We start from the raw sequence: 11803 nt of genomic DNA on the forward strand, positions 1-11803 counted from the left end.
CCCCTCTTTTTTATAGCTATACCAGTCTGCACCAGGAAAATCCTACATCACAGAGGAACAAATAGAACAGTGTGAACAGTTTGTAAATAAGTGTGTAGAAATCTGTTGGATGATGGCCGTCAATGATCCACCTGTCAGTATGCATTGTGACGTCAAGTCAGGGGAGACAGTCGATACAAATACTTTTAGATTTTTCACGAACTCTGGAGAATTTGTGGAATACCTTGTGTGGCCTGCACTTTTACTGAATAAAAATGGACCGTTGATTTCAAAAGGTGTTATTCAAGCGATATGACGGCAGATCAATCATTTCCAAATCTGTGATATACATTTTATCTCAGGAACAACATTGTTCATATCATAAATCATGACACTGTTTATCTATAATGATGTCATTGTACATATTTGTGTAAATTATAGTTTAAGTTGAATAAACTTTACTTATGTAATACGTCTTGGTACTTGCAATTAAGAAGGGAATTGCCAATTTTGAACTGCATATGAGCCAAGTTATTTGATTACGGCAAACAAATGTTGACAGGTGTTAGTTCTTTATGCGATCTAATGAAGTTGAATGATAAATTTATTCAATATCCACATACATAGTATTACAGTTGATATTATGTCAATGATTGATATGAGTAGTTGTATTATTCTTAAAATACACGCAAGATGTCCAAAAATTTTACAAAGTTGTTTTCTTAGAATTGGTCTTCAATGTACACGATACCCGAATCCAACTATATCTTCATAAATCATACTAAATTTCAACCAATCCCAATCATATATGTAGCAAGTTTCGATTGGCTGTCAAGATGTTTCAAGGAGTAACCTCTCACCAGCAGCATTACTCGAAATAGGAAGCCAAAATCTATCACCAAGAGGTTCTACCGGGTGTAAATACCAGAAATAAAGCCTTAATGTTTTATTTATTTTAAAATATATGTGTAATATAAAGTATATAAATGTTACTGCATTCAATGAAGTTTTTACTGGTGCGATTTATTTTTTTTTTTTAGAAATGCCGGCATTATTTGTTTCTTTTTCAGTTTTATTGTTATGTTTTTTTTGTCAGCTTTATATTATTCTTTACATTTAACTTGTAAAGTAATATAACTTTGGTGCTGTAATATTGTTCTCCATAATTAAGTGTTAACTTCCGTTAACATTTAGAAGTTTTGTTCCCATTAAACTTTTTTTTTAAATAATAGAATTTATGTTTTGTTCAATGTCAAGTGCCATTTGTAGCTACCATAAAGAACCAAAATAATTAAAGGGACTCTGGTGGTAAACCATTGATTTTCTTATTAGAAAAGTTTTTAATGTTGAACTTAGCTTTCCAAGATAAGTCTTTATATAAACAACTATGTTATTGTGATTTATACTATGTTACAGAACACTGGACGAAAAATCCAAACAAAATATCAGAACTAAAAGATCACAGGATGGCAAATGGTGTGGACATTTTTAATTTAAAAATATTAGTCTAAGTCTTGCTCACCGTGAAATAATCCGTAGAAGTCATGTCCCGGAAGTAACAAAAAGTGACTGGCCTTGCGCAGGAAATTCATTGTTTCCTTAAATCAAAAACACATAAAATATAAAGGTTAATATAACGTTTCAGTAAAAATAACTTCATCTTTTCTGATAGTTTTCGGGTCTTTTCTAATTTTATTACTAACTACAGAAGTTTTATGGTCGTCATCATGAACTCGTGGATCGTTATGGTGTATCCATCAGCACCATAAAAACTGATTTATTCAACGGGTCATAGTTTTCCTTTCCTCGTTTGTCTACCCCGGACTTGGACTTGACCTTTTATGAGCAACTCGGCGGGTGTTTCTAGAAAAGCAGAGGACGCTTACCCTACCGGTGCACCTGGTCCATGCTCCTAGTTTTTAGTGGAGTCCGAGTTGCTAATTTACTTTTGTTACTTTGTATGTATGATTTTAGTTACTTTATGTTCTTTGTTGTGTGTGTCTGTTTTCCATGTCTGGTCTTTGTCCCTGGAATACATTCTTTTGATTACCGCTATAACCTTGGTTCCCTTGATTACTCTTAAAGAAGATAATATGATGTGTATAAAAAATTACACTGTTGCAAGCTCCGAACAGCGTCTGCCGTTCGAAATTCACTCTAGACGCTGCAGCCACCACTCTCAGAAAATGCAAGAATCTTACAAATTCGAGAAAAAGGAATGGTTTTACGCGAAGTTATTGTCAAACGACGTTTGCAGCGGTTATTAAGAGAGGAAACGAATGTCTGTCGCTGCATGGAGCTTGACACTGTTGCTGTTGTTGGGAACCTTACCCGCTTTGGAAAAAATACAAGTCCGATTGTACTATACAAATCGTAGCATAGCTTTTCTAAGATAGGAAAGACAATCATTTTCTTTTTTGGAATTTACAGCTATCAGTTGCGCCTGAATTTTGTTTACGTCACATGATACTTGTAAAATATTCCTAACATCCGTGGACAACTGTAATATTTCCGGTATTTGTACAATTAATCTGACCAGCTGAAACTGTAAAGGATGTATTTAGGGTTATAAATTTTAAAGCGAAGTGCTGCAAAGTTTTTGACCATTTTGAAAGCGATTGGAAAAGGGGGATGTGGCTTGGATTTCGGAAAAAAAACATTTTTGACTCCTTCATTGAAAATAATAACAATTCACCCATTATGTAACAAGGCAGACTTTGAAATAAAAATATTGATTTCGCTCGCTGTTTAAATATAAATAAAAATATTGCATTTGCAAAACAAAAAATCTCATCTGACCCACACCCCTTTGTACCAAAGGGGTTTTTAATGTCCTTTACTATATTTACGAGTCTCGCACAGACAGTACGTGTATGATAGATTCAAAGTTCACGGTACTCGCTGACATATGCAATGTATACTCCACATTAAATAATGAATACACATTTCATAAATAAATATATATATCGTTGTTATTCAACGGACTTGCATGAAGCAGAAACTGCTTTCCCTTCAGAAGCAGTTAAGTTTTTTTTATCTTGTGTTGTTTCTCTATATGTTGTTTTGTTCTGTGTGTGGTAATTCTGTTGAACTTTGTTTCCGGTAATGTGCTCCTCATTTGCACCGACAGTACTATTACTTCTTGTTCAACATCCACATATATAAACATGTGTGATATATCACACAATACTTACTCAAGGCTATACAATGTACATCTGAGTAGAACAGAGGAATAATTGCAAAGAAGCTAAATTTCAAATTCGGGTATCCACATTTTTAATGATTTTTTTATGTATATCTCCAGCAAAAAACAAGAATTGATCTCGCACACCCTTTTATATGAACCACCGTAATTTCAAAACCTAATCTCTTTGACGCAGAGTTAAGAAAATACGGTTTTGTAGAAAAAGTACACATATTCTTTGGCAAATCTAAAATCAAAATTTACGAAGCGTTACTATATCAAAAGCGTACAAAATATTTTCAATAAATTTCAAACGGATGCTACTTTTAAAAATTATTTTTATCAATACTTCAAACATCCGATACTACATATTCCAGTTCCTCTAGATTAATTAACTGATCATGAATACTTCTTATATCAGTCTGTAGTTTTTGTATACGTTTCCGCCTTTCACACAGAAGCAGAGAACTTAAAAGTTGTTCTTTTCTGTCTGACTTAAGTATAGATTGATCATGTTTTAGTTCAATTTGGTTACTACAATATATTTGACTTCCCGTTTCTTCTGGTATACACATCTCTAACGATACGTCTGGAGAAACTGAAGTTATTTCTATCACATCCTCACTTTCGGATTCTGGTGTTAACATAATGCGCCATTTCTGTCTTGGGTTAAGACATTCTACTTTCTGGTTGTTCCAAGGGTAAAATCTCGAGTCTTCTATGTTCGGTTTTTGCAAATCTAAATTTGTTGTTTTGGGATGAACTTCGAGTGTCAGATTATTACGACGTCGTATGTTTTTGACAGATAACTTATCCTTGTCTGGCCTGTCTTTTAATGCTTTACGCCAGAGTGAAAGGCGCCTAGAAGTTGAAGCTGCAGCATTCTTTATACTTATTCTCAAAGAATTTTTCTTGCTAAATACAGATTGTACATTTTCTTCATCGCTTTCAGATGAACTGCTATCAGATGTATCTAAACCAAACCCATCAATGCTAACTTCTTCGTCATTAATTATTATAGATCTCCTACAACGTAAGATATCAAAACATAGTAGTATGATCAACAAGCATATGAATTTGTACCTGAATGGTTGAATTCGACACCAAAACAAACTGAGTTAGAATAACAGAAACCAAAGATATAAAACACTGAAAATGCTGGAAACAAAAATAAATGTTCAGGTGCAATATATATTTTGCTCAAAACAAAGAACTGGTAGATAATCGATCTGTTAGATACAAAAATGGATCACAACTAAATGTAAAAAATGAAATATTTAGTTACTTATAAGTAATATATCTACAATAAAACTGACATTTAATTTACGAACATAAACCCAATGTACTAAAATTCCACGTTATAATGCATGGACGACATTTCAAACAGGTCTAAACTTTACATGTTGCCATACCGTCTAATTCTTCTAACAACTTCAGGAGTGGGAAATATTGAGTCTATCTTTGTTTCTGGTAACTTTGTTAGTAATTCTGTTGTCATCTTAGGGTATGGCTCAACGGGCATCTCCAACAATCTCTCCAACCTTGTTATTTCCTGTTCAAGCTGACAAAAAATAAAATAAAATAAATAATATTGCTCCCTGTCATATTTTGGTTGTGCGATGTAATGTATGAACAAGTTGAGGTTTGTTTGTTTGTTTGTTTGTTTGTTTGTTTTGTTTTGTTTTTTTGGTGTATTATCAGATTGCTTCCGCATTTGTTTATACAATCATATAATATTTCAAATTTCGATAAATTATATATAAAATAATTTGTGGTCAGACAAATCTGATTACCCTCGGGACTTTAGGTCCACCAGCAGTGGCATCGACCCAGTAGTGATAAAATTCAAAAGTACCAATCATATAAAATTTCAAATATGGTTGGTGTACACATGTTTCTAAGAGAAAACTCTCATCAGCAGCACAGAAATAAAATACAAAGGAAGATAAAAAAAAATGAATACAAGAAATAATAAATTACATTTATGTAAAGAAGTATGATGGTTTTGTTTTCAAGTTAAAATAATGAAACAAATTTTATTTCTGTAGAATGAAATATTATAGGATTACTGTAGTGATAATGTCCCGAGTTGTATTTAAGATTAAAAAACACTCAAAGGCAATACATATACAATATTCATGAAATAATCCTTTATGGCGAAGCAAGTAGCAAATTTTCCTTAATTAGAAAAAAATGTACCCATGTACCCTCAATTAGTAAGGGTGGTATAATAATATTACCTCAATAATTTCCCGTTTGTAGATTCTATTTTGTACCTCTGCTCTGTAGTACACCTCACGTTTATCATTTACAATAAACCTCCTCGTTTTGTCCTCAACCATAATACCAGAGGATGCTATAATAGGCTCTCCTTTAGCAGTTACTATACAATAGATCTGTTCACAAGTTAAATAAATTTATATACAATAATATTTATTATTTGTTTCATTCACTTCTTCACACTATGTGTTAATAATGTAAAACACTTTATATTGTCTTCCTTCATATTGTTCCGTGTATATGTATAAAATGCATATGTATGCGACTTATGGAGCAGATACAATTATACTTGAGACCTATATGTTTTCTTCTTGTTGGAACAATACATGTTTAAACTTATAAAAAAAGAATTATAAAGTAATCAGTAAACTTACTTTACAAAACACAAATGTATCTTTGGTTGTTTTTCACCATTCTAGTTTTTAACTTTAAATATCTATACATTGATAAGGAGCCAAGACACATAGGTCTAGTGAAGCTTGTAATGGCTCATTAAAGTTTCATGATTGTATTTAGAATGATTAAAATATTGCCAATTAATATATTGAATATTTTTAAATGCTGAAAATGCATGGCCCATCTGATAGATAACATTAATTGTCTACTGGTTCACATTTTTTGCAGCCTTTACTATCTATGTATTGAAACCACCCTATAGTTGTAACAATGTATGTGTTAATATTGTTTGACAAAATATGCAAATAAGAGATCTTTATATACAGTTACAAGTCATTTCATAATATACGATCCATAAAAATTATTCAAGCCTTAAAAAATTACTATGGTTACCAACCTTTGGGACAAACATAAGGCACAGCGTAAGGCTAGTTGATACTAGAAGTATTGTAGATTCCACAGTATAGGCAAGTGTTGGCGATTTTGAGAGAATATTTGACATGACCACCACTGTAACAGTCATCGTAACAACATTGTACACATTCATTCCTATGTACTGAGAATCATTAAGTGCTGGGATTTTTACGTTTCTTGTTTCCCATGCCATGTATACTCCAAATATTAACAATAATCCTTTAAATGCATAAAAAGATCCAAGCCACTTTTCCATATGAATAGAACGACAACTGGAAGACTGATAAATGAAGAGAATGTCTGGATCGTCTGGAGAAGGCTGTAATTTAAAACAACGATGTGCTTATAATTATCTTTTGTAATAAATCAATCAATGCAAGCATCCTATTCTTAAGATAATGAATAGACATGGAAAACGAATATGAAGTATTGCACAGCATTTATTGTAATATATTAAGTGTTATACATATAAGGAGAATGGATATGTTGAAAATGTCAGAAAGACAACATCATCCGGATAACAATGACAGTTCAAGGCCAAGCATGGGTCTTCGATAAACGACGAGGAAACTTTAACACCACTGGTCAGGCTACAGCTGGTTCCAATACAACAAGTACAGAGAAATAGTTACCCCTATGTACTCCAATAACATGAAAGTAAACTGAAAATGATAACGAAACAAGGCAAACTTGTATATTCTAACTTCCAAGAACTGATTTTTAAAAAGGAAATAAACTTATTCCTATAAAGTTATACCACTACATATGAGAATTTTACATTGCATTTAACCAAATGTCTTAATTTCCAAAACAATTTTAAACATGCTTGCATTAGTCAAATATTTTTAAAATTTACTATACATTGAATTTGGAGAAATAAATGCTTTTAAAAAAAAGGTCAAAGAAAATTAGAATGTATTGGTTGTATTGGTTATCAGGATCTGAAAAAAAATATATATAAGCAAAAATCACATTCAACCAATTCATAAAATCAAAATATGTATGCTACATTCGTTGTGATACCACAAATTACTGGCATTCGGTTTTTTTTTTTTTTTTTTTTTTGGTTTTTTTTGGGGGGTTTTTTTTCAGTACCAAAAGTATCCACATATATGTTCTTTACTAGAAATAGGTTTACCTCTGTCGTTAGATTTGATATTTGACGTTTCATAGGATCCACACAAACCCACAACACCATCATAGCACAGTCAACAAACAGCAATCCAAATATAATAATCATCAGTTGTTTGTCTTGTAATAACTACAAAATTTAATATTGAATATATTTGTGGTGTTTAAATATTTTTATGGTACCAATAGTGAAAGGTATTCACGTAAACATCACTACCTGATAAATTAATATAACTTAAGGTTAATCATAAAAACAATGTTTTACGTCATAACATTGCGGGTAATAATTTGGGTTTTTGCTCGAGCTTGTGAGTTTATAACGAATATTACACGATACATTTTATTCCCCAATGTACAGGCAATATCAGTTTTAGTTTATTGAAAACATTTATATTCGGTAAACATTTGTTTTTGTCATCTTTGACGCCTTGTTTATGCTTGCAACAAGGAAACTTTAAAAGCTCATTAGAGCTTGTGATTTTATGTTTTTCATGTACCGACTTTAAATTAAGCTTTTGAACTTGAACTTTCTCTGTTCTGCTAGACAGCAAGAGCAACGTAACATTTTTGTTTTGTTTTGTTTTGTTTTCATTCCTTTTATGTTATTATACTTTCCGTAAAATGTAAATTATTATGAGTGTTTTTTTTTATTTATTTGGACTTTTCAGGTTAGAAAATACAAATATATTGATGTTAGTCAAACCGACGTAGCTTTGAATATGTGAGGAAAACAAAACTACAAAACATACTTTACTTTTGATAAGTCCACTGTGTGCTCTCGTGAAAATTTGGTGCACTCTATAGGTTTTGGTAAACATGGACCCAAATGACAAAGAAAATCCAGCCGCAAACATGAACGAACGAACCTACAAAAGACATAACATTGACGGATGAAGGGTAATAACAAACTACCGACAATAAAAACTACGTAATAATCAGACGGACAAGTCAAAAAGTAAAGTATGTGTAACCAATAGCAATATCATGGCATAAACTGAAAAGCGGGAAACAGTTTAGGACAATTATTACTTTGTCATATAAACTACATTTTTGATGGTCAAGATATTGACCTGGTCGGTCTTAGTTATGAGAATTTTGGATCAAATTCAACTAATTTAACAGACAAAATTTTTGGTTCTGCATTAATAGAGAATGACATTTATGAGAAATGACCTGTGCAGCGAGAATGGTCTGAGCACACGTATGTACTTTTTTTACTATTTTTGAATAATATGCACCACCTTTACATATATAAACTGCAAGTAAAACTCATTGATTTAAAAACGTGTGTGTTGGATCCCTACAATCAAGTTAAATTACAAACCTCACTTAATAATAGGAATGAACAGCTATTAGTTCACATTTTGATAAGGAATGTTGCGAATTTTATAATCAGTTTGGCTTCAGAGCGAATACCATTATCACGACCTATAAATTTGATTCACAATCATGCACCTAAAAATTGGAGGAAGAGGGTATTTGTAGAACTGTAGCAGTATTCATGGCTTAAGGAGTTATCATATCGAATCCAGTAGAGATAAACTAATTACCGTACAAAATACAGGATAGTTTTTCCTTTTCATCCTATTGTCATCCATACCAAGTAGTAGCACCCCGAAGTAAACGAGTATACATCCGAATACGGCAAGATTATTTAGTTTCGGACTTGATAGCTTTATATATCTAAAACAGTAGTATTCTTTTAGCAAATAATTTAAATAATAGTGTCTAAATGTCTCCGATAAATGTAGTCAGTTAATAGACAAAAAGATTTGCGAGTTACCTGCTATATCACAGGTGATTATCATACCCATTAAGTAGTGAAGTTAACATAACTTCTCATTAAATACCATATATATCATGACATCATGACATAGAAAAAAAATCTCATAAAATACAGAATAAACATAAAATTGAAGACAAAAAAACATAAATTCTCATAAAATATTAAATGTACATAAAAAAATCGACACGATAGCTCTTTTCGTATTATTTCACATTCAAAGCTTTCCGACTAGAAACTAAGTAAGCAGAGAAGCGTATCTAGCGTCCTACATGTATTGTTTTATCAGAAATAGGAATTATAAAAAAATATTAATACTAAGGTTTGATTATAAGTCAACAAAACTTTTTCAACAAACGTCGTCTTCAAATGTACTCTATTTTTCGGTGACTATATGAAGTTTAAATATCATGATTACGAGTCTTATCATTTCTGTTTTGTTCGGCAAAGAGATTAAAAAAAAAGAAAACTTAATTTTGTTGCCATGGGTTCTTGGAGTATTTTCTGATGATTTTTCTTCCGTAAACTAGATATTTGCCTTTTAAGACATACTTCATTATTTTGTATTGAGTAGTATCATGATAGTTATTTAAATCAAGTTACATTTTTTGTTTATCCTTGACCTTTCTTGTATTTAAGCTACCGTATTGTAATTTGTATAAATGATCATCCAATTTGCAGTAGTCATAATACAGCACTTCCGCGTAAAACGTTAAAAGCAACAGAAAATGGTAACACAAGCTATATGTACTTGAACGAACATCTCTAAATTGCAGGAAGTGCCTGCAAGAACTACAAAGAAACATTATTGATTGTCTCAGAGTAATACGCAAAATGTCACGCTATTTGAAAACTGCATCTGATTATTCAATACCTCAATTTCCGGTAGTTATAGTTGAACCATAAGAAGAACACGGAAGCGATTATCCCTGTCATAGAAATGAACACGACAACGTAGAAAACGGTATCACTTATGCCCCTCTGTCGTGTGATACACAGAACTTTATCTCTTGGATGTCTCTTGCCTATAATTCAGAAAGAAAATTATGTATTTGTTATACATCTGTTAAGTAAGCCTCCTTTATGTATATATCGATAAAATATTTTTATCACAAAGAGGATTTACCATGCAATCATATTGTCATTTATTTCCATATACAATTATAGTTGTTCTAATATCAAAAGCGACATATATATTTTTGGTCAAAGACAACATTGTCTTGATATTTTAACATAAATCCACAAACCGTGCAAAAACAGACAATAGTTGGTTTATATATATCTTTTACAAAAAAAGATGTAATGGATGAGTAATCAAGGGAACCAAGATTACAGCTAAAAGCCCTTCGGAATACCTGAAAGACCAATCCACTACTAACTAGTCAATTCAAATACATGTAGGCTTTTATAACAGTGCAGGTAAACAAAATAGATAAAATTTTGCCTATTAAAGCTTTGTTCCCAAAAGAAAACAGAAACAGTTTAGTTTATTAGATTTTTACAACTAGAAATAAACTGAATTAGATACTATCATGTAACACGAAAGGGGTACCCCTGGCGTGTTACATGCTGGGGTGTCAGGCTATAATACGGAGAAGATGACCGCAAACCATAGTGGTGCACCGTGTTGGGAAAGATGTCACGTTCCTCGCACGTTAAAGAACCCTACTGTGGTATTCTCCCGGAGTAGGAACTATAGGGCTCCGCCATAGGAGGCTAAATTGCCCGACCCTACCCATCTCTCCCTATTTCCAGTGGCAATCAAAATTTGCCGACCCCATTGTCCTTGTGTCCCATCCCTTTTTCATTTCATCATCATTTCATGTTCATTTTATCATCAATTTCATGTTCATCGTCTGAATATAGCTGAAATATTGCTGCTCGGACGTTAAACCCCAACAAACAAACAAACAAATGAACGAGAAAAATTTTATACTATCACCAGACAAAATTATTCATCAGATACAAAACAAATGTAAAAGAGAACGAGTGGATATCAACCGTTATCGCATAGTTTATTTTTTCGCAAGTAGTCAGGTCAAATGTGAGGCGCAGGTAGCGAAAAAACGGGCGTTTGTCACCGTTTATGCACCTCACAGTTGGACTGACTATACGTCAGTAAATAAAATAGTCTTAACGGTTGATGACCTCCCGTTCTTTTGTTACATTTGTTCTGTGTGTAAGTTTTAAAAGATGTGTATTAAAAATTCAAAAGGTAATGATTATTTTCTTTAAAATTTCCCTTCTGTTCAATTATATGTGTGCGAGTGTATGTGTGTGTGTGTGGTATCAAACATGGTCAATGTCGTCATTTATTGGAAAATTAACGACGTCTTCGTCAACGTAAAAGTTGTTTTCGGCTGTTTAAGACTTGGTGCATATTATTCTAAAGTGATCTGACGCCCATGGAGCTACCTGTACATGTATATATAGAAAGTGCTATCATACGAATTTTACATAAACATCTTTACGTGTACGAATAAAATCAATTGTGTGTTTGATCTTTTGAGTTTGTCAGAACATTTTTGCTAATATTTCACTTTCTTTTAAGATGGATAGGCATGATTGATTCCATTAATACAAAGTGTCCGTTTAACACCCGTTAAAGTATTGTATTTAATAGCTCTGCTGGGGGT

At 32.3% G+C, this 11803-nt stretch overlaps 2 protein-coding genes across 5 annotated transcripts in view; one reads left to right on the forward strand and one right to left on the reverse strand.

Moving 5' to 3' along the window:
• Window positions 1-1200, forward strand: part of LOC148604287 (uncharacterized) — a 37846-nt gene extending 36646 nt beyond the window's left edge. For all 4 annotated transcript variants that reach the window (XM_088550793.1, XM_088550792.1, XM_088550796.1 and 1 more), the window contains one exon: window positions 17-1200. In XM_088550793.1, the coding sequence (XP_088406919.1) occupies window positions 17-295 (279 nt within the window). In that variant the 3' untranslated portion in view covers window positions 296-1200. The remainder of the gene's footprint in view (window positions 1-16) is intronic.
• A 2007-nt stretch (window positions 1201-3207) lies between these two features.
• LOC148604288 (gamma-aminobutyric acid type B receptor subunit 1-like) lies at window positions 3208-9066 on the reverse strand. Its single transcript, XM_088549429.1, has 7 exons — window positions 8935-9066; window positions 8134-8250; window positions 7392-7514; window positions 6237-6572; window positions 5404-5559; window positions 4576-4724; window positions 3208-4189 (listed from the first exon to the last, which is right to left on the reverse strand). Exons 1-7 carry the CDS (start codon window positions 8980-8982, stop codon window positions 3514-3516), a joined length of 1605 nt encoding a protein of 534 aa, XP_088405555.1. The 5' UTR covers window positions 8983-9066; the 3' UTR covers window positions 3208-3513.
• Window positions 9067-11803: the final 2737 nt, after the last annotated feature.

The sequence above is a fragment of the Perna viridis genome, chromosome 10, assembly GCF_037379345.1.
Source record: "Perna viridis isolate PV_CMFRI_1.1 ecotype Kerala chromosome 10, ASM3737934v1, whole genome shotgun sequence".
Taxonomy (NCBI): domain Eukaryota; kingdom Metazoa; phylum Mollusca; class Bivalvia; order Mytilida; family Mytilidae; genus Perna; species Perna viridis.